The sequence below is a fragment of the Magnolia sinica genome, chromosome 10, assembly GCF_029962835.1.
Source record: "Magnolia sinica isolate HGM2019 chromosome 10, MsV1, whole genome shotgun sequence".
Taxonomy (NCBI): Eukaryota; Viridiplantae; Streptophyta; class Magnoliopsida; order Magnoliales; family Magnoliaceae; genus Magnolia; species Magnolia sinica.
In genome coordinates, this window is record NC_080582.1 from 41,607,502 (window position 1) to 41,631,689 (window position 24,188).

The 24,188-nt window shown below is 41.1% G+C and overlaps 1 protein-coding gene across 1 annotated transcript in view; it reads right to left on the reverse strand.

Annotated features, from left to right (window-relative positions):
* The window catches only part of LOC131258331 (uncharacterized), a 41,982-nt gene extending 18,763 nt beyond the window's left edge, over positions 1 to 23,219 (reverse strand). Inside the window, exons 1-10 of the mRNA XM_058259582.1 lie at positions 22,489 to 23,219; positions 21,452 to 21,628; positions 21,157 to 21,281; positions 20,925 to 21,063; positions 13,622 to 13,771; positions 13,470 to 13,523; positions 5,045 to 5,140; positions 4,903 to 4,962; positions 4,683 to 4,757; positions 4,542 to 4,595 (exon numbers count right to left, since the gene is read on the reverse strand). Coding sequence (XP_058115565.1) covers positions 4,542 to 4,595; positions 4,683 to 4,757; positions 4,903 to 4,962; positions 5,045 to 5,140; positions 13,470 to 13,523; positions 13,622 to 13,771; positions 20,925 to 21,063; positions 21,157 to 21,281; positions 21,452 to 21,628; positions 22,489 to 22,905 — 1,347 coding nt within the window. The 5' untranslated portion in view covers positions 22,906 to 23,219. The remainder of the gene's footprint in view (positions 1 to 4,541; positions 4,596 to 4,682; positions 4,758 to 4,902; positions 4,963 to 5,044; positions 5,141 to 13,469; positions 13,524 to 13,621; positions 13,772 to 20,924; positions 21,064 to 21,156; positions 21,282 to 21,451; positions 21,629 to 22,488) is intronic.
* Between the last annotated feature and the right edge of the window lie 969 nt (positions 23,220 to 24,188).

Consider the following 24,188-nt stretch of genomic DNA (forward strand, 5'->3'; position numbering starts at 1 on the left):
CAAAAACTGCAAGGTGATCATTGATAGTGGCAGTTGCATCAATGTGGTATCTGCCGACACCGTGGGCTGCTTAGGTATATGCTAGTCGTTGGTCACCCTCAACCCTATCGAGCCTCATGGGTTGATGCGTCTTCGATTCCAGTTTCTCAGCGTTATCACATTCTCATCCAGTTTGGTTCTTATACGGACACTGTGGTGTGATGTTTTGCCTATGGATATAAGCCACATCATTTTGGGCAGGCCTTGGTTATATGGCAGGGACACAACACTATTCGATCACTCGAACATGTGTTCGTTTCTATATAAAGGCAAAAAGATTGTCTTGAAGCCTCTCCTGGCCAAAAGCACCTCGGAAAAGGAGGATGTCAAGAAACGTGGTCCTGAAGATGTGATGAAACTCCAACTTGAGTCTCTTATTATAGTTCATGCCAAAGAGTATGAAAGAGAGACAAATTGATTTGACGATGTATGCCCACGTGGCAAGTAAGGTCACACCTAAGGTTATTATGAAGATGCCACCTGAGGTTACACTTGAGGGTAGCGTAGAGTTACCACCTGAGGTGAGTCCAGTATTAGAGGAGTCTAGTGTTGTTATTCCAGAGGACATACCGGATGAGCTTACACCCATGCGGGACATTCATGCATTGACTCTACCAAACCTTCGTCATGATCAAATGATTCCTGGGGAGGAAGGGGATCTAGAAAGACAAGTAGATGAGCCTAGGACCCTATAGATTGCATACCCATGTCCATGTTCCATAGGCCTTCAGAGACTGCACATGCATTTATACGACATATGCAGGACTTGTATGTGGAGATTAGAAAAAGAATCTATATAAGTAATGAAACATACAAACTGATTGCTGACTCACACCATAGGTTTAAAGAGTTTGTTGTGGGTGATGAAATCATGATTAGAATACATCCAAAAAAGGTTTTCACAAAGAACCATAAAAAATTAAAAAAAAATTACAAGCCCGTAACGCGGGACCATATAAAATCTTGAAAAAAATGGGTTCGAATGCTTACTTGATAGATCTTCCACCTAACATGGGTATCAGTTCCACATTTAATGTGGAAGATCTTGTACCATTTCATTGACCTTCCCCTAACCCTTACATGAACTTTGATGATGATGCCCTTGACCTGTCCCATAAACCATGGCCATTACCTGATCTCTCTTCTCAACCTTTACCACCCGTACCATCCATACCTATGAGAAAAGAGGAAATAGAGGATATCTTAGACAAAGAAGCAGTTTCCACATGACATGAAGGTTACTAGGAGTACCTTGTCAAGTGGAAGGGCAAACCAAAGTCAGACAATATGTGTATCACATAGGCAGAACTTCAGAGACGAGACCCGAATCTCCTCAAGCGTTACTATCATTTTTTCAGCTCAGCTAGTACACTCTCCAAAACCAATATTCAGAACCATTGCTATACCTTGTGAAACCCTAAGTATACAATGAAGGCTAGCGATCTTAGACATGTACACCGAAAGCTGGAAAAGAGGTGAGTAAAAGTTGACAAAGAATAGGATTGTGGAACTTAAATGAAGTAGTTAAGAGAGGATGTGATAGAAGAAGACAAGTGCAACCTTGAAGCAAAGACATGGGAGATGTGGAAAAAGTGCTACAACACCCTAAAATAAATATTTAATGAGAATCCCCCTAACCATAATTGATTTCAAATCAATCTAATCTACCTGAAGGCAAATCTAGAAAATAACCCTAAAAAATCTTCAAAATCCTAACAATCAGCCATCATATCTTCAATCACATATTTGCATCAACCCCCATATCTTTCACGTGTTGTAAATAGTAGTTCTTGATATTTAGGTCCTAAATAATTCAAAATTGGCACATGTTGGCTTTACCGTGGGCCTTGAGCTTACATCATGTTGGGCCCTATGGTAGGTTGTGGGCCTACATCATTTGCCCTGGGTTGGAATGAACTCGAATCCTGTGAGTTGGAAGCTTCATACTAATAGAGGTTCGGACCCAATCTTTTTAATTTGTCACCCGTGATCCATGTACATTTGGAATAGGACTTTCTTTCATTTTTTACCAGGTACTGCTTGGATTGGCCGCGTTGATTGTCAGTAATCTTCATTTTCAACACTTATTCAACTTGTTCCTTCTTTTTCTTTCTATTGAACTTATCTATGTCAGGCCATTCAATCAGCATGAGTTCGGCTTGTTTGGCTACACTCATTTGGCAATGCGAATGATCCAGCATGTTTGAACCCAGTGGCAAGTCGATATGATGCTAAATGTTCCTCAAAGGAGGAAGTCCAACAGGGCCTAAGAGTTCTTCAAGCACCAGGTCTTGATATTCACTAGTAAGCTTATGCATGGGAGATAGAACATCTGATTATTTTGCTGCTTCTTTAACAACCATGATATAAATGATGCCGGTCACCTTACTTTCTTCTTCAAACTTTTCAGCATTGAAGGATTTTTGGCTCCTCTTTATCAGATTTGGTTGTTAGAAGATGTTTCATTGAGTACAATGTGATGTCAATATCCTTTACCCGATACACATGGTTGTGGGTGATTGCATGTATCCGCAAGGATTAGTCTCACTTCAAAAAAGAGGTGGGGACACCATGTTTTCCAAAAAAAAAAAATTGTGACATCAATATCATCTTTGATGAAGGAATAAGTGTTAGCCCAAGTTAAACGCATCATATCTAGGTCCCACAACCCTAGTCTCCCCGACAAAACATGGCATCCATCCATGAGAACCACATTAGACCACACCTCATCCTTATAATTAGATCCACCAAAGAAGAAAACTAAGCACTTAAAAGTAATTCAGACATCAATGGTGCACCCTTTAGAGTGTACCATAGGAGGAGGCGTCACCGACAGAGTGCCGGGGCGGATGAGTTGATGTGGATGGACGTTGGATCCATCGGACCCATTTTCTGGCGCACTATGAGTGCAGGAGCGGCATGACCGCACCCTGACTATAGATCCATGGGTCGGATTTCACACCCTACCATACGGGTGTTTTAGTTTTAAACGTTTTTGTTCTTTTTTCTTATTTTAAGGGCTTTATTGCGCTTTCTTTATTTTTTCATCTTTTTTGTTATTTTTCTTGTTTTCAGGGGCGTTAGTGCACTTTTACTTTTTCCATAGCTTATATATACATTGTGAAAAACCCTATTTTCATTATTATTGAATTAATAGAAATTCGTCTCTTTTCTTCCTCTTTATTCAAGAGATTAAGGTTTCAGGATTGACCCTTGGGTGTTGAGGATTCCACCCCCATTTTCAGTTTTCCTTCTTTCTAAATCTTCGAGGTATAGGAAAAGGTAAGAATCATCCTCATTTTCTTTTGACGACAAAAGGACATGTACTTTCTTCATCTCGAACCTTTCATTCTTCACCCCTTTCGTTGCTCTCTGGATATCCCCTTTCTAGTTTGAATGGAAAAGATAGATGGTTAGTCAGTGGAATCAGATCCAAACTTGACTGTGGATTGACTTATGCTAGATTTGGGATATCCTCATATCCCTAGGTTCTCCCTTTTTACTGTTTATGCAATTTTATGCTAAGGGGTGTGATCCTGACGGAATGGCCTCATCTTTGTGTTGAAATTTACCCAATCCCTTTGCTTGGAAAGGGTTAATTGATTCGTGTATTTATTTGAACATTCTTTAACCTGATTATACATGCATCTAGGATTAGGTCATCACATGTCCCTACATCATAAAGTTAACAGAAACTTTTTCCTCTATTTTGAATTAACAAACATGGTATGGGTTATTGTTAGACGTTGGCCTATCGTCCCATGACCACATAAACACAATCAAAGAGGCTATGTTCGTACTGGTATCATAGCAGGTTCCCTATAGAGATGATGGGGAGGGCTAGCAGGTGACCTATGCATGACAATATCAGAGCAAGTTCCAAGACGACTAAGAAGCAGACAACTTTGCCGTGGGTGATGGAAAAATGAGCTACTAGTAGTGAAAGGGTGAGGAGCACAAAGGAACACGTTAAGGATCTTGAAACACAAGACGTGGTTTGGCAAAGTACTAACAAATCTTCCCTAAATTATCAAAGTTCTTCCTCTTGCCCGAATCAGGTTACAAGCATGCTACTCAGATGCAAGTCACACCAGGACAAGCCTGATTCTCCAGTTACATGTTGCAGTCAGGTGGCAGGTTTCACTCAGCCGACAACCTTCCAGCCTGTAGTCCTGGGCTGGGTTCAGGCATAGGTTTTGAGCCTTGTGGGTTGGGCCTAAACAAACCTCAACCTTGCCAAGCCCAATTATAAATCCTAAGGTATCCGTCGAAAGTATGCAACCTTGTGGTATACATTATCGCAGCACACAATCACAGATGGTATATTTATTTTCTTTTTTGCCAATATTCAACTAAATTAGAGGCAGGTTGATAGTCCAGACCCTAATTCCACATGATCAATGTTCACCATATGTCAAACAGGAGATTACATACAGTTAAGCATAGAAAAATACTAGTAATTAAAAAAGGCAACAAAGATGTCAAATGGGCTGCAGAGTTACCAAAGGCATGCGCAGACAAATCTCCCGGACGACATTCAGCCCAACAGCAATTGCCTAGAAAAAACATGCAAATACAGAAGATTACCCTGTTGCCCAACTTTTAGTAAGGATCAGCAAAAACAATAAGATATTTGGGAGCACCTCCGTACGAGAACGGTCATGTACAAATTGGTTTACTATTTGTCTGAATAGAGGTTCAACTGCATCAGGAGGCACCTAATCAAATAACAAGAGGACAGTTAGAGTAGTCAAAATAAATGCAGCGAAGGATAAAAAGCAAACCACCAAAACAAAAGAAACCTAATATTTAATCAACCAATAGAAAACATGGTTTTAAGGAGTACAAAAAGAAAGGCACAACCATATCATGACAGGCCTGGACTGCTGCTGCAAGCAAATTTGTGACATCACGTTGATGAGGCTGCATAAATACCAATTTTTTTGAGTCATAACTGGAGGCGTGTAAACACATTTAGCTCTAATGCACGAGAAACCCAGAATACCTGAACGTATTTTTGAACAAATGGATAAAAGTTTAACAAGATTAATCTGTGAAGCCCAATAGTTCGAGCAATTACTTTCAATATCATCATCTTAACCTGAAACGAAGTTCATCAAAGACATGAAAAGATATTATGAGATGCATGAAACATAAAAGAAATAAACCAGTTTAATAGGCATGTGTGATTTAAGAGGAGAAAAGCTGAACTTCTGTTTGTTATAAAGGATGAACAATAAAAACTAATTTCATGATCAACTACGCTACATATCAGTACTACCCACAAGCAATTGTGCCTCTCAGAAAAGCTTTTGGAAATTCAACAAACTGACTCACTCAATCAAACAAAAAAGTAGAATCTGGTCAAGTTGAAGAAACCGAAATTACTTGCTCTCCCATTCATTCACTGATCTAATATTTACCATTCATTCATTATGATGCTAACCATCCATCTAGTTTAATAAATTACTAATAACGACTAGAATGCCCCTGAATCCATTCCTAGCCATACAACACTTACAGCTCGTTTGGCATCTCTATCATGTGGGGCCAGCTTGATGTGGATAGTCCATGCGGGGCCACATTTTGATCCAGGCCATCCATCATGTGGGACCTACCTTTGATGTCCACCATCCATCATGTGGGACCCACCTTTGATGTCCATTGTCCATCATGTGGAGCCCACCTTTGTTGTGGACCATCCATCATGTGGGGCCCACTTGATGTGGATAGTCCATGAGAGGCCACATTTTGATGTGGGTCATCCATCATGTGGGACCCACATTTAATGTCCACCATCCATCATGTAGGTCCCACCTTTGTTGTGGACCTTCCATCATGTGAGGCCCAACCTTCAACATGGATCATTCATCATGTGAGCTCTCCTTTAATGTCAACCTTCCATCATGTGGTCAATGTCCACCATCCATCATGTGGGTCCAACCTTTGATGTGGACCATCCATCAAAGTGGGGCCCGCTTGATGTGGATCATCCATCATGTGGGGTCACACTTTGATGCGAGCCATCCATCATGCGGGGCCCACCTTCGATGTGACTGTGCATTATATATGGTTCATTCATGTTAGGGCTGAAAGTTGGGCGGGTCGGGTGGGGTTGGTGCTCAACCCTAACCCAAACCAAGGTTCCTATACCTCAACTCTAACCCAACCCAACCCAACCTCGGGTTGGGAATTCTCAACCCAAGCCCAACCCAAGCGGGCTCGGTCGGGTTGGTCAGGGGGATACATGATAATATTTTCGTTATCATATTAGTCTACTATATTTTCAATATATATCTTATTTTTTGTACGTATGATTTTATTAATTATATATGTAGTTATTTATCGAAAAGAACTTCATTTTTTCTAAACAAACAAGCTAAAATATAGGACAACTACTGCTTTAAAAGTCATGTTGTGTAACACGCAATCTATTTGGGAGAGAGAAATCCGGCATATCTTATTAGCTTGAGTCATCAGAAATGACATAGACTAATGAAATCCGACAGCACTGGAATTTCTTGTGCCTTCAACACAGACGATCCGCACTCAATTATAATTTATAAGTAACTTATATATCGATCGGGTTCGGGTTGGGTCGGGCAACCCAAGACCTCAACCCAAGCCCGACCCAAGTTTTATCAAGTTGGTGTTTATATAGCCCAAGCCCGAGACCGAACACAATATACATCATGCCCGAGCCCAACCCAATGTCGGGCCGGTCACGGGTTGGTCGGGTTGAACCCGCCCGACTTTCAGCCCTAGTTCATGTTGACCTACTTTGGAGACAATTGTAAAGAAAAGAGAAGAGGGCAAAATGGGAATTCCTTGAAAGTTTTAAGGACAACTTTGTCCAAAAATTAGCTTAAAATGTCTACCAATTAAGCCAAATAAGCTCTTAAAAATAAGCGACATTCCATCACTTATTTTGTAAGAGCCTTTTAGCTAGTTTCTAAAAAATTAAGTGATAAAATTAGAGTTTTACCAAACAGTCTATTTTCAAAAAATAAGAGCTTATTTGCTTAATGCTTAGAATTAAGCAAATAAGTCCTCATTGCCAAACGGCCCCATACATAAGTCAGTAACTAATAACTAAGTTCATGTCGGAATCGGTTAACCTTTGGATCAATGTTTTCCATATCATTATCACATGATGTATTGCACCCTTGGGGATACAGATACATATCAGTTATTGCACAGGATATATCAGTTGTATTGTCTAATTTATCATTGTTGTCGGAAAACATGGGGAAATATTGGAAAATTTGTCAAATTTTTTAAAGAAACTTTAGTGATTGTTAGAAAAACACTCATACACACTTAGAAATAAATAAATCACAAAAAACAAGTGCACATGATGGGTTTCATTTGTATAGGGTCCTAATCCATCCGTTGTTTGACAAAACTGATTCAACTATATACAAAGTCAATTCATAAAATTTATAAATCTAAGAAGACATGTATGGAAACAAAGTATTACATTCAAAAGCAAAAGAAGTGAAAAACTAGAAATACACCCTGTGGATTTCGAAGCAAAAAAAAAAAAAAACTTTTTTAACATTTTTAATTTTTTTTTTTTCAAAAAATCTCTAGATTACCAAGAATGTGTAGATCAAATTATATACATGTTTGATTTCGTGTTTGGACACTAAATTTGCAACCGATTTGGAAAAGTTTGAGAAATTTTCGATTTTTCCCCAATTTTCCGCAACTTGGACCATCTCTTCCATATTTCGAAATCAAAGAACCTTCTCTAATTTTTCATGCAAAATATGAAGAATCATCGATTTCTTACCATTTGGCACTACTTGCAACATACAAAAATAAATAAATAAAACAAATCAAAACTAAAAAACACGCCTTTTATAATCCAACCCTAAAAATTTATGATCGCAATTTCGGAGAAATTTCGAAGATTTTCTTCCCACAAACTAGAGTAGACTGGTCGAAATCACCTTACAAGGTAATATGAAGAATTTTTATTTTATTTTTATTTTGCAAAAATAAATTTTTTTTAAAAAGGATTTTTGCGATTTTTTTAGGATTTTCCAAACAAAACAGTATTGGTTTCCTTTTATCCCTTTAGATATCGCACCCGATATCGATATATCGCATGATACACTAAGAATTTATAAAGGGGGGTGTGGATGTATCGCGAAATATCACGATATCCATGATATATCACTATTGTGCAATAAATTGAATGATGCCATGAAAAATGGATATTAAAGTTGGGTTTCGTATCACCCGGCTGAGAGAACAAACACATCGTGAGATATATCTATGATATCGCAAGATACTAAAAACACTACTTTGGATCTTTTGAAACCTTAATAAAGCTTCAAATAGGACCAATTTCATTGTTCTGACATTATAGCATGCACCAACTAAATCATCATCATTATAGCATGCACCAACTATTTGGGGCCAGCTATCTAATTATCAATTGGCAAAGTTCAACAGCTAGCTACTTGCCTGACATCAACCCAAGCTATTGGATCATTCCCAAGTGGAGTTCATAAATGACCCACAAAATAAGTGACAAAAATACGAAATTTTCCCAACAATTCATTGAGTAACAAACTCTAAAAACTAATCAATTAACTTAATAAAGACTAAACGCCCTATGGACTTGTGGACTACGGTTTGACTCAACAATTGATTAAATTGTTTGGCCTGATATGATTGTATAAACCCTGGCATCCACTCCTGTGAGTTTATTATGGGGCCCACACTAGGGGCTGCATCAATGTTCTATCTGCATTGGGGCTCATGATTGGGAAGATTGGATCAGCATGCATGTATGGCACATGCATGGTGGATGAGTCCTTTCATCCAAGTCACAACTTTTCTAATATTACATCTTCCTTTATCTAAGTAGGATGACATGCCAACAAAAATTAAGAAACTACCATCTTTTGACAACTAATCACCGAAAGAGTAAATTTTACAACCTAAAAAAAGGCAATGGCTTTGTTTCTTTTGGGTTACTTCAGCTCCCTTTTAATATAATTTGCAATCTTCGAAAATAAAAATGGTAATGGCACTAGAGAAAGGTACTCAGTATGAGTTACACATACACAAGGTTTTTCCTCAACTTTAACCTGTCTTGAGGATTATGAAGATAGCATAAACAAGACAAGGACTTGATAAGTCAGCCCTTCATAGAAATTTTGCAGTGTCAGTGTCTCGACACAAAAATAGCCGTCACGAATGATTGTTCCTTGATTCGAAGAGCGGCCACGAATGATTTTTGAGGACTTGGTAGAAAATCTCCCCGAAGAGCAAGGCTCCCATGATGAGCAGTCGGCCACCCCAAAGACCGGTTGGATCCCTTACAGAGGATGGAGCTCCAAGAGGATCTCAATCTCTTACTCTTACAGGACACCAAGCCCCCTAAACCCACAAAAGAAACATTCAGAGACTGAAATTGAGAGGTTGGCAGAGACTGGCCAGAGGAAGGAAGGGAAGATCGTTCCTTGATTCGAAGAGCGGCCACAGATGATTTTGAAGGACTTGGTGAAAACATCCCCAAAGAGCAAGGCTCCCATCTCCCATGATAAACGGTCGGCCACCCCAGAGATTGGTTGGATCCCTTGCAGAAGATGGAGCACCAAGAGGGCCTCGGTCTCTTACTCTTGCAAGACACCAAGCCCCTAAACCCACAAAAGAAACATTCATAAACTAAAATTGAGAGCCTGGCAAAGACTCTGGCCAAACTGGGCTAGATACATAAAAGAAGCCTATTTAAAATCCATCTATCCACCAAGAATATAATCTGAGAGCCATCACCTATATTGAAAAAGACACCTTCAAGGAAGATATTTTTAAGGCCCGTAATGGCTCTCCAATTCGTGGAGGCTCTATAAAGGGAGGATTTAGTGAACTAGCCTCCCTCCTCAATGTTGTATTTCATGATAAGGGTTTCCCTCCACCATCTCCCAGTCTTTGTTCCGAAACACCAAAACCATTTTCTGAGGGTTGAATTAGCATATGACAAAGCCCTAATGCCAACACCTCCCTCGGTGTAAGGTTTGCACACCTCGGACTAGCTCAACACATGAAACTTATGTGAGGAGAGCTGCCTTTCCAAAGAAAGTCCCTTCTACTAAGCTTTTCTATTTTAAGAATAATGGATTTGGGCAATCAGAATGGAGAGAAGAAATAACAAGGGGGGTTCAACAGAGCTAATTTGATCAAAGTCAGATGCCCCCCAAGATATGGATAGTTGCTCTTCCAACGAGCAAGTTTCCTTTCCATTCTTTCAATAACAACATCCCATGGGTGATTAGCGGCTTCCCAATATAGAGGGGGAGCCCTAGATACTTGGAGGGGAAGGAACCTACTTTGCAACCGAAAACTACAACAAAGGAAGAGAGGATCATCAAAGATATTAATGCCCAATAATTCACTCTTAGAAAGGTTTATCTTGAGGCTAGAAATAGCCTTGAAACAATGGATGACCTTCTTCATGTTACTAACAACCATTTCAATGGCTTCACAGAATAGCAATGTATCATCTGCAAATTGGATATGTGAGATGGAAGGACTGGAAGGGGACACTTTAAAACCATTGAAAAGGCCACTAGATTCTGAAATTGCGTGGAATAGTCTACCACAATATGCAAAAGCTTGGTGGAGCTAAGGAATGAATGGCTAAGTCCCAGAGATAGGGTGAATAGGACCACTTAAAAATTATGCCAATGAAAACACAATTGCCTACATAAACTAATATACCAAATTAAACTAAGGCAATTTAACACCGTGGCTTTGAAGCCAATAGTGGGTCAAATCACATAGACTATAAATGATATGCCAATTAAGCAACTAGTCTATAAATGATAGTGTACATGTGTGTGGGATGTGCTAACTATTCTTCTTGAATAATTGTTATGTCATGTCTTTTTCAAGCATTCTTGTCAATGTAGTCCATGACTTTCTTACGAATCTCTAAAGTAATTTTGGGACATGCTCTTGAATTTGATCCCGGTGTGTGAACAAGAAGTTTATGCCAGCCAATACCACCAGAACTTGCATATCCACACAAATCACACATGATCCGGGACTTTTCACCAGTACTTCGATGGTGCCTGTACTTCCAACCCGGGTCATTTGACTTCGGTTTCAAAGAAGAAGATTGGGAAGAAGATATGATGATGACACTAGGTAAGTGTATTAGAAAAATAAGCTATATGCTAGCTACTAGTTAAATACTAGGTATTAGCTACTAACTAACTAGTAACTACTAATTACCAAATTACTAATTACTAAATACTAATGCAGATGTCTACTATTAGTCTATTATTATTAGACTAACTATATGAGTGAGAAAGCGAGAGGAGTCTCACTATAGTAGTGGAGTCACAATTTACAACAATTGTGTGTGTGTGTGTGTGTGTGTGAGAGAGAGAGAGAGAGAGACTTGTTGAGGCATAAAAAATGAATGAAGAAAAAAGAGAGGAATGAAGATATAAAAGATCAAAAGACAAGGAAACACAAAAAGAAGAAAAAGAGATAGTGCAGAGTTGTAGTGGTTGCGCGGGGCCGTGCAAACCACATCGGTTGCGCGGGACCGCGCAAACGATGATATTTGTTGCACGGGTTCGAGCCATGGATTTCAGAAGGGTTGTTCATGAGTTATGAAATCTTATGAAAAGTGGGGCCCATGGCACATAGATTGAGAGGGTTCGCACATGTGAAGGCCTATATATACCCCCTCTCCCTCTCATTTGGGGGTAATTGAAGATTTTGAAGAAGAGTAGAGCTTGAGAGAAGACTGAAGGTAGGAGTGGAAGGAAGATAGGGTTTGCGCAGGTCCGCGCAACCAAACTGTCATATAGACAATAATGATGAAGGGGCTGAGATGTTGTCCAATTGTTCAAGCTCCACCCGCGCAACCAAACTGTCATATAGACAATAATGATGAAGGGGCCGAGATGTTGTCCAATTGTTCAAGCTCCAATTTTCCTTCTGTACAAGCATCAAAAAGGGAAATTAGACGATCGAATCCGCACAATATTCCTCTTAAAGAGATGACCAAAACACAAGACGAAATGCTGCTGGATTTGATATTCTGATCAATTATTTAAATTCTATCAATTTGTCGTACTCTAAATAATCTATCTCGGAATCAAGGGATATCAGAGGATGTAAATGAACTCAATATTAGTAATACGATGATTGTTCTTGATACACTCTCCCTGTCATGTTTGAATAAGATAATCTCCCAAATCGAAATGCATTTGTTTCTTGTTTGAAACAAGACTTGAGAGGTGAATGTAAGAAAAGAATTTAAATGAAATCTTTAATCTTCAAATCTTGAATCTTAAAATCTTGTATCTTCAAATGAAGTCTTAAACTTGAATCTCTGCTGAAGTCTTGATTTGAATCTTGAAATATTGAAGCCTTCAAATATATCATTCAATACTTGAACTTGAATGTCTAATGTCTTGAATCATTTGGAGCTCCTAGTTCATGAGATGAAAATGGTGGTTGTTCCCTCTCCCCTCCCACAAGAAGCTACAACGAAGCCTTTGCACCCTTTTTAACATTGCCCCCAGCATATAGACATAAAATACACCAGAAGATTAGAACATCCCTTTGATGAGGTTGAGATTCTACCACCTAGTGATAGTAGCTTTCCTTTCCACCCAGTCAAGTTCTTCTTCAACCTCTCAAGATGGTGCTTTACAATTGCACCAAAGGGGATGCCCCAAGTAATTGAAAAGTATCTCCATTGTTTTGCACCCCCATCAGGATTTTCAAAAGCTCTTCCCTAGTAGCCACACTGGCTGTCACACTAGTTGGAATGGTGATGAGGAATAGCATACTATATTATGCATTAATATTTTAAACAACAATATTAAATGCTACTACAAGACTGGAGAAAAGGAACACAGAATTGATGAAATACAGTGCTCTATGACAATCAACATACATCACACTAATTATCCATCATCCAGCCAAGTAATTGAGGATTTGGTTCTCTTAAAAATTTTGAAGCCATGCATGTGAGCCTCTACCATGGTTGAATCGAACAGCCCGGGTAAAAAGAGATGGTTGAAGTCCGGTGAGCAATCAATCAGAAAAAGATTCAGCCAATCCACCATTTAAAAGGCAATCCCGATGTGTATAGAGAAAGGCTAAGATGATGATTATATGAATGGATGTGTGAGTAAATCTGACTTTTAAAAGCCATGTGTCCAACAGCCTGTAATATATCCATGTCCAACACCAAGACACTTGCCCACAGCCAAGTTACATTGCATACAGCATTATGAAAATACATACCCCAGTTGCATACAGCATTATGAAAATAATTACCTCAATTAACTCTTCAACAAACAAGTCTAAGAAATGCCAAAAATAGGAAAAGATATAAGACAGGAAGTACTGAAGGAAACAGTGTTTTCTTTTGGCAAGTATCTAACCTCAAATCGTTCATTGCAAGTCTGTAGACGAGAGAACAGCTTCTCAGCAAATCCCTGCAGCCAGGATGTAAGTCTGTCATTTCATATTTCATTTATCCTATGAAGCTTAAACATCAAAGACAAAAAAAACAGCAATGTGGAAACTGGCAAACCTGAGCATCTTTCAGATGTGTAAGTGGTGAATAGTAACTTGAACTGCTGTTTTCTAATGAAGCACGTTGCTGCCTTTTCATGCTACGAATAACTCGCTGCAACTTCGCTTGCTTTTTCTTCTTGCTAGCAAGTGTACCTTTGTGATTTGCCTAAAAGCAATGAGTAAGGCTAATCATATTACTACAACATTTTACCAAGAGAACTAGAAAGACTCAAATTAAATAACAAAATATAGTAAGGCCAATTGTCAAGCATGTATCCTAGTGACCATTCCGTTCCGTAGGATCCCGCGGTCCTCCCGGTCGAATTCCAGCGACCCGCGACCTGTAGATATCGTTTACGCGCGACCTTAAGTCACAGCCTGTAAACCCGAGCAACTCAACCCGAGACCTATGCCATTGCAACCGCCTATTCCAGTTGTTGCTTTTTCCTAGGAAATCCATCATTAGGATGATGTCACCCTAGGAGTGAGGGTGACATCACCCTACCCTACCCATAGCCCCATGCCTCTTACAAGCTATGATGGCTTGCTAGCCACGCTTTCTTACACCTATTATCATTACCTAGTTAAGAGAGCCAACAATCATTTCCTCTCTCTCCCTCTTATCTCCCTCCCTCCCTCTTTCCTCCTCATTTTCATCCTCCATTGCAAGAGAGAGCTTGGGACGTCCAAGCAAGCTCCCAAAGTCCAGCCCTCTTCCACCTAATTTCCCCACCAATCCAACCATCAAGAGGCCATCTCCACTATTAAAAGAGCTTCCTAGGAGCATTGGAGCATAGGGAAGAAGAAGTTTAGGTGGATGCTTCCTAGGACTTATTTCTTTCATTTTCTCCATGAATCTTTATTTTCTTTAGAGTGGGGCAAGTGGGACCCACCAATCAATGGTGAGGATCCCATCTTGGTCCCTAGATGTGGCCTAAGGCCCATCACATCATGCATGTATCTACCCATGGTAGGACCATTCTCCATGGATCCCACCATGAAGTTTCTATGTTATGCAATAGGGTATGGCCACCCAGGCCCTAATTCATGGTGGGAAGGAAATCTCCACCCTTGATTGAGTTTATGGGCCCATATGTTTGGGACCCATCTTGATGCATGTATTGATGCATGTATTAGAGGGGGCCCATGGTGGCGGGGCCCCTCCACATCTCTCTCTCTCTCTCTCTCTCTCTCTCTCTCTCTCTCCTTTTTTTATGATGATGATGCGTGTGTGGCCCACCTGATGTGCCCAGCACATCCAGACCGTCCAACAGGGTGGGACGGCCCTGCTATCCAGAAATCTGGATGCAGGCTGCCCCACCTTGTTGTCATGTTTTTGTCTACAAGGAAATCACAAATATGAGCTTGATCTAGATGTGTGTGGCCCATCTAGGTGGACCCCACCTTGATGCATGAGATAAATGTCCACCGTCCAGAAAGTCTTATGGGCTGTAACATGCAGCACCATGCTGCTGTCCAGAACTTTTTCCAGGCCCATTTGTTAGCTGTTTGGATGGAAAACCCAAATATTAGTTGATTCTAACTGTGGTGGGCCACTCACGAGGGACCCACCTTGTAGTATTTCACCCATGTCGTCCGTACAGGGCAGGAAGTGGGCCCGCCTTGATGATGTATTCCATCTAGGCCGTCCGTCCGTTGGACGTCCAGGATGCCTAGATGGGAGAAGTGTAAACACAAATATCAACTTTATTCAAAGCTGAGGTGGGCCACACGTGTGGACCCACCTCTGATGTATGTGTTTCATCCATGCAATCCACCGTCCACACGTGGACAGTGGGACCCATGTGAGGTATGCATTTTATATCCAAGCCGTCCGTCCAGGGGCCTGGACATGAGGCACTCATGATGTATGTGTTTTCCCACACCGTCCAGGGCTGGGACACGTGGGGCCCATATGATGTATATCCACATCGTCCATTGTTGGACGTGGGCCCCACCATTTGTATGTGGTCATCCAGACCGTCCAGATCATGGGACCGGCCATGATGTAAGAGTTTCATCCACGCCATCCAGATGGGCTGGACGTGGGCCCACCATGTTGTACGTGTTTCATCCTCGCCGTTCGGGGCAGACGGCCCACCAAAATGGATGTGTTGTATATCTAGGCTGTCCATCTGGTGGGGCCCATCTGGCATGTTCAAGGCCACCATGATGTACTTATTTGCCGCCCATTTAATTTGGTTGGACCATGGGCTGCCACATGAGGCCCATTTGGTGATGCATCAGGCCCACCTTAATGTGTGTGTTGTGAGCACACTCTCCACCTGATTTTCTGGACCATAGGGGTTGACCTATATGGCCCACCTTGATGTATATGACGTACATGTTGCCCATCCATTTTTACCAAACCATGGGCTGTCCCATCAGGCCCACTATGTTGTATGTGTTACACACACTCACCATCCTCTCATTGTGCCTAGAATCATGGGCTGTTCATGAGGCCTAGTTGTATTGTGTATGAGGCCCAATATGATGTATGTAAGGCCCATGAGATGAGGCCCAATGTGATATATATGAGGCCCATGAGTGGGGCCCAATGTGATGTATATGAGGCCCTTGTATGAGGCCCAATATGATGTGTGTAAGGCCCATGAGATGAGGCCCAATGTGAAGTATATGAGGCCCATGAGCGAGGCCCACTATGATGTATATGTGGCCTATGTGATGAGGCTCAATTGTGATGCGTGACTCCACCATGATGTATGTGATAACATTTATGATGATCATCCATTCCTAGCAAGTATTAGGCCTATGGGTAGAGTTGGGCATCGGTCCGAATCGGATCGGATTAGGTCCAACTCGATCCGATCCGAAATCCCAAAGGCTTGACCCGAACTCGATCCGATCCATGCCCGGATCCAGGTCACATGATTCGGACCGATCCGATGCATGGTTTCCGTTACTCGAACCGTGTCCGACTCGGTCAGGAAAACTGAGTCAGATTGGGTTGGGTAGGATTCGGATAGTATGAATTTAACCAAATTGTTTCATGTGGTGTGGTCTACTTTAACCTTTAATATACCTACTTTTTGTGCTCAATGCCTAAAATAATATGTAAAAATTAATGAATGGCTTAGATAAAACATATACATCAAGGTGGGCCCCACATAGCTCTGAAAGAACTTTCAATGTACCATATACACGTTTTTGTTTAACTTTTGACGTGTAGTGCACAAAATCGAGCTACTTGCCTTTCATGCAAGCAGAGCCTTCACAGAGTGAATTCTTAATCCACCTTAGCGAGTTATGTAGGTCTGATCATAGGGTATGTGTTATATCAAAACCGTTCATCCATTTGGCAAGCTCGTCTTAAGGCTTGAGACGAAAAATAAGACAGATATAACTATCAAGTGGACCACACAAATGGTTTAACAGTGAAAATCATTCTTTGCCACTATTTGTGGTGTGGTCCAAATGATCTTTTGATATTATTCATTTTTTGAATAATGCTCTATAATTATCTCTAAAAATATATGAACGGTGTAGATATGATAAATACATCACTGTGGGACCCATATAACTTTGATCTCCTTTGAACCGTTCGTACAACTCGGAGCTCGAGGAGTGCCCGCAGCTTGAGGAGGCCAGACGCCAGTACAACTGTACTGGAAACGGACTGGCTACTCCCCTTGCCACCAGTCGTCGGTGCTCTGTGGGCCCCACCATGATGTGTGTGTCTCATCCATGCCCTCCATCTATTTTTATAGATCATTTTATATTATGAAAAAAAAATGAGGTATATTGAAATCTCAAGTGGACCACATTATAGGAAACAGTGTTGAATGAACATTGACCATTAAAAACATTTTGTAGGCCATAAAAGTTTTTGATCAAGCTGATATTTATTGTTTCCTTTCATCTGGGTCCTTATGACCTAATCAACAAATTAGATGTCAAATAAACAGTACAGTGGGCCTTATGAGGATTATAATGGTGGATATCCAATCATTATTGTTTTCTTGTGGTGTGGTCCACCTGAGATTTATATCACTATCATTTTTTTATGTAAAGCCATAAAATGATCTATAAAATGGATGAACGGAATGGATGAAACCAATACATCATGGTGGGGCCCACAGAGCACCGACCATCAGCCACGTGGTTGGTGTCAGGGGAGTAGCCAATCCATCCGCCGGTACTCTCTTCGCACACGACACGTACCTACAGCAGCTATATAGCTGGTGTGTGGTACACCAGCAAATCTGGTACTGAGTAAACTCTGTTGGGCCCACCGTGAAAATGCACGTGTAATCTGCTCCGGATCGGGTCGGATCGGATCCAATCGAATCGGATCGGTCCGGGTAGGCATGGATCCGAACCCGATCCAAAACACTTTCGGATTTGAACTACCATGTTCAATCCGCACCGATCCAGGCCATCGGATCGGTTCAGATCGGGTCGGATCTGGTCGGACCGGGTCGGATCCACCGGATTGGGTAACAATTTCCCAGCTCTACCTATGGGCCCCCATTATAGGATAGGTTCTAAATGGACCATGCCTTAGGAGCAACGATGGTTAAATGTCCACATTGTAAGAGCAATGGTGGTTAAAGGTCCACATTGTAATCCTCCCTAGGCCCATCCTTAGGCCCATTTTCATCACCCCCTAGAGGGCTAACCCAAACCTTTGGGCCCCCATTGATATTAGCGGAACCCATCTCACCTTTTTGGGTTATCCCAAATTATTGGGCCCCCATTGGTACTAGTAGAGTACCCAAACCTGGAAGCCCACTCTTTGTTCTTAGGCCCATTCTCGATATGAGTAGGCCATCTAGGCCCATCTTTATTATGAGAAGGACGCATCATCACCTCTTGTCATAGATGGAAAAATTTGTGGTATTTTGGTATATCCACTGTTGAGGACCGATCTTTATGTTATGGTTTAGATCTGTTGTCCTTCTATGGACCTCGCCTTGTATATAGGCTGATTATCAATACCAATTATGAGTATGTGATAGCATAGCATCATGATACATGCTCATACGCATCATCTGCATGCTTGTTACGAGGAGTAACTGATCATAGCATTATGCCATTGGGCAGGTTGTTGGGACTCCTTGATAGACGGAGTTGTCCCACATGAGCGCACGGTACGCGCAGGATTGATGCACTGGATTGTATGACTCGTGCATCTTGCATTGTGTGATATGGTTACTGTGTACCCTAGCGACATCAGGGTAATGGCCTCCACAGGCATATCGTGGATGGCAAGATTGGATACCGGAAATACTTGGTTCTAAGCACTAGGACGCAATGATGTCCTTGGGTGAAAGTCCTCGAACCCTTATGGTACCAGGAGGATGCTCCAACGTAGAGACTGAGTGGATGCATGAGCACACGAGGGCTGTATACCAGTAGGCCGCGTCTCTCACTGTGTCGTGGTCGGTTGAAGGGGGTGTAATCTTACCCGCCCGAGTGAGGGGGCAATGACTAGGTTGAGTTTGACCAGCTTGAGGAATGGGTCCGCTATTGACGAGTCGGGCCCGATATTGGTAAACGGATAGTGAGGTCTTTTCTGCTTACCCAGTTGTGCGCTCGAATAGAAGCGACAAGCTGGCGTAGAGTGTACTAGACCCCGGTGATTATCCAAAGTGAGAACTATACTGATATTTGATGCTCCAGTGACGAGCTGTATTATTATGTGGATTCAAATGAGAATTGGTATGTTTGAGTTGCATCTCGCATTGCATGGCCTCGGTATGGCAGATAGCATTCATGCCTCTCATCGCATAGCCTTGATATGGCCGACAGCATTCATGACTTGCATCGCATAGCCTTGATATGGCCAATAGCATTCATATCTTGCATCGCATAGCCTTGATACGACTGATAGTATTCATGGATTCGCCAGCATATTCCGCATTACTCTGATATTGCATACTTGCATTTCTACCTTGCACACACACTTACACCATCCTCTAAGCTTTCTATAAGCTTATGCACGATCGTTGCGTGCAGGTGATGCTAGGACTATCCGAGCAAGAGCAGGAGCGTGCAGCCAAGCTTTTGGAGTCCCGATATTATCTTGTATTTCCCTTTATGCATTGTACTTGAAAGATTTTGATCATAGTGGATAAAATGATTCTAGGTCGATAAAATCTAGAAACAATAACTTTCAAAATTTTATTTCACTGCTCACAGCTAATGTAATCACGAAAATGAAAAGAATTTGGAGACACTTCGAGAGAGTTGAAAGTGCATTGTTTTTAAATTGGTTTTCCCATATAGTATCATTCACCAACAATATTAGGGTTGTATCACAGCCCAGGGTGTATCGCCCATAGACAATACTGGTATGTATCAAGCGATACATACCTGGTTTTGGACAATATGTCACACCATGTGACAGGGTCATCTTTGAAAAAAGATTCTACAGATTATGAACTGAATGTGGAGACTAAACAGCAAACTGGGGACATCTTAACCATTTAACAATATCCCAATAGTGATAGGCAAATCCACATAAATGAAGTACGAGAAAACATTAGGTAAGTAAAAACAGAGAACCGTGTTAGCCCTCCCCCACAACACACACACAAACAAAAGAAAAAGACACTCCAAATTCTTCTGATGTTCCAAATGTAAGAGGATGTTTACTTGTATCATATACCATATATTGTTTAAATATTGTAAACACCATACTTAGACCAAGGAAAGTAATGGGAAGTTTATTATTGTTTTCCACTAGTATTCAACCCAATTACAATAGTTAATCTTCATTCTTTCTTGTAGGTCTCATAGTCCTGCAGCAATATTCAGTTGAAACTAGAATTTCGAAGAACCTCAATCATCACTGAACATTGCCTTTCTGCATTCTCAACACCACCAGTGCTTCTTATCACTTGGATGTCAAGCAGAAATTTGTTTCTCATTGGTGGGACCGACTCATTTGTCTAGGCCTTAAATATGGTATCCACATCAAGATGCTACTAATGAAAAAGAAAATATAAAGAAAAGGACTGGAGCACAAAGACATGGCTAGCAAATTTTTGGGGGAACAAAAAAATGCTAGAGAACGATTGGAACAAAGGTAAGCCATGGATCAACTACATAGGATGCTGCCATGATATAAAGCAAGAACTGTTTTTGTAGAAGAAGAATGAATAAGTAACTCAATCTGAAATTAAAGGGAAAAGACAATGAACATCATCATCATCATCATCATCATCATCTAAGCCTTAGCCCAATTACTTGGAAAAAGACAATGAACTAAATCTGAAATTCGATACACGGTCCTGCTAATGTACTAGTTTCAATCCTTTCTGGCAAAAAAAAAAACTATATACTGTGAAAAATACCTTGTAGACAGTCTCACGACTCAAAACAACTTGAGGTTTTTGCATGGTAGTTTCATCTTCACTGCTTGAGCCTTCACTATCCTCGGCTTCTTCCATCCGCTCGTAACCAAGTAGGAAAGATATAGCAGCAACCATAATCCTGAAGATTTTAGATATTAATATTTTCTTGAGCTAATCAAGGTTGATGACTACATGTCAGGGGTCTAGTTAGATAGAAAGTGGACATGTATACCTGGAAGACGTATGAAAGCACACTGTGCAAATCGCATTAGCTGTCCTATCATCAAACCAAACCCTTCGGCGGTGAAGATCACACAGTACAATAAAAGACCTTTTCGCTCTCGATTCATCCTCTTCCTAAAGCAGCATGCATTGCAGGGATAAATGATAAAGTAGCATGACCAAATAATTTTATTTGAAGGACAAAGCAACAGTAAGACTGAAAAGATGAGCACAAAAAGATACATATATGTATGGTAACATGTCAAGTTAAGACATAAAAGGAGAAGTGAATCTAACAAGCCAACCTGCAGCATTGCAAATAAGATATTCTGAAGTGCACGATTCTTAGCTTCATTTCTATGTCTCTGGTTCATACGCCGAATACTGTGCACAACATGTGAAAAGGCCAGCTTCCTTAAAGTTCTGTCCCCTAGGATTTGAAGTTCCATAAACAGCGCAAGAGTTTCTCCGACATCAACAATCTGTGAAAGAAAGATATGGGTCATAGATGGTGATCAAGAAACCTAAAACCCTATAATAATAAAAAATCATGAAACCAAAAAAAAAAAAAAAAGTACAACTCTTGCAGATGATGCATCGTAACCATATCATGAATGTATAATCTCCAGCATTATTTTGCAAGCCCAGGAGTTTGCTCTTTCCAACTGATATTAACTTGATGTGCAGTAACCAATACATGAATGAAAATGAGTTTGGTTAAGGTCCAAAACAATCCCCCAAAACTGAAATTAGGATTGATTCCGGTTCCAATTGAAAAACATGCAATTTGGTTTCAGGGTTTAAAATATCAGCCTATAAGAAATGTATGGTCTATTGGTCGTCACTGATGTGAAAAATCAATAAATGCACACAACGTTTTTTAAAAAAAAAAAAATTTAAAAAAAATGCATATTTTGTTGCTTACTAAATCCTTAAACAATATATTGACCTTAGTTATCAATACACATAAGGATTTTTACTGCAAAAAAAAAAAAATACATATGAGTATACGATACAACAATATTTTTTCAATATTTTTTTCCTTTATAAAATGAACGCCAACATGCCTGATAGATTGGTCATATCGACCAATACAATATGTATTGTAACATGTAAATATGGACACGATACACACACTAATTGGAACCATGTTTTGTTTGGTTCTCATTATGAATTGAATTGGTGTCACATCTATATTGACTTTAATTCTGCAATTTACTTCAATTGAGCATCCAAACACATCAAAAGTGTAAAACCACTTCCATGAACCCCAAATAGCATTCCTGTGGATGAAGCAAAGCTCTGAAATAAATATTAAAAAAAAAAAAAAAAATTTAAGTACCTTGCGGTTGACAAGGAGGATTAGGGCTTGTGCGATGTGGCAACGGAGGGAGAACGGAAGAGAACGTGCGGCAGAGGAAAGCAGGTCAGCAATCTTTTTGGGGAAGTCACCAAAGTGTTTGGGGTAGAAGGGGGTGACATGGGCCAAGAACATGGCCATGTCTCCGAGGTCCTTGGCGATGGTGGGGTCCCCGCCAACACCGCTGGTGGAGATGGAAGAGGGATTGAAGGAGGATTGCTGTTGGAAGAGATGGAGGGAGGAGTCGAAGTGGCGGTAGAGGAGGAGGAGCTCAGACTCGTAGCCTTCTGGATCGCATTTCATCTTGGATTGCAGGGCAGGCAGGCTCAGCTTCTCTGATCCTCTTCCCGACGCTGCTATGGATTCCGGAGAGAGGGATTGGGCGTGATGAAAAGACATGGCTCTCTCTCTCTCTCTCTCTCTCTCTCTCTCTCTCTCTCTCTCTCTCTCTCTCTCTCTCTCTCTGCTAAAACCCTGTGGGGTCGTTTGGGAGCTTGGAATTGGAAGTAATTGAGAGGAGTTGGGGAATTGGGGCGTTTGGGAGGCTCCCCGTAGCTGTGCAGTTCACCGAAAATCTCTCTGCGTTTCTCTCTGTCCCCAGAATCCCTTCTCTCGCCGTAACGATCCTCCCTCTCTCTCTTTCCGTCTCCGCAACCTAAAACCCTACGAACGAATAACTCAGAGACTCGGATTGCGGAGCGGAGCACACAGCACCATGTCGGTAGTGTGTGCTGCTGGAAAAGCTTTGTGGGCCCAGATGATGTATATGTTGGGGAAACGGATTGGCTACTCCCCTTCACACCAGCCAATGGCTGATGGTCGGCGTTCTGTGGGCCCCACAATGATGTATGTGCTTAATCCATGCTGTCCATCTATTTTTACAGATCATTTTGCAATATGAGACCAAAAATGAGGTATATCCCATTCTCAAGTGGACCACATTACAGGAAACAGTGTTGAATGAGTGTCTACCATTAAAAATATTTTGGGGGCCATAAAAGCTTTGGATCAAGCCGATTTTTTTTTCCCTTCATCTGGGTCTGTATGACCTAATCAACATATTGGATATCAAATAAACAGTACAATGGGCCTTAGGAGGATTTTAATGGTGGATATCAAATCACTATTGTTTTCATGTGGTGTGGACCACCTGAGATTTATATACCTCTAATTTTTGGGATCAAGCCCTGAAATGATCTTTAAAAATGGATGAACGGAATAGATGAAACACTTACATCATGGTAAGGCCGGAGCACTGACCACCAGCCACCGGGCTGGTGGTAAGGGAGTAGCCAATCCGTTTCCATACGTTGGACGCGGATTGTGTCCTACCCATCTGGGCGGGGCTCTATGGGACCCACCGTGATGTAAGTGTTTTCATGTCGTAAATCATTTTAAGGTACGATACAAAAAATTGAGGCAGTTTCCGGGCTTAAGTGGACCACAAAGTGGGGATTGACCTTCCACTATTAAAAACATCTTGGGAGCTGGAGAAGTTTCAGATTAAGCCCATATTTGTGTTTTCACTTCATCCACGTCTACATGACGTTATGAATAGGTTGGATGATAAAAGAACATCACGGTGACCCTTAGAAACCACCCTTAGAATGGTTTCAAGGGTGGGTGTCATTATCACTGCAGCTTCCTATGGTGTGGTCCACTAGAGTTGTGGACCAGCTTCA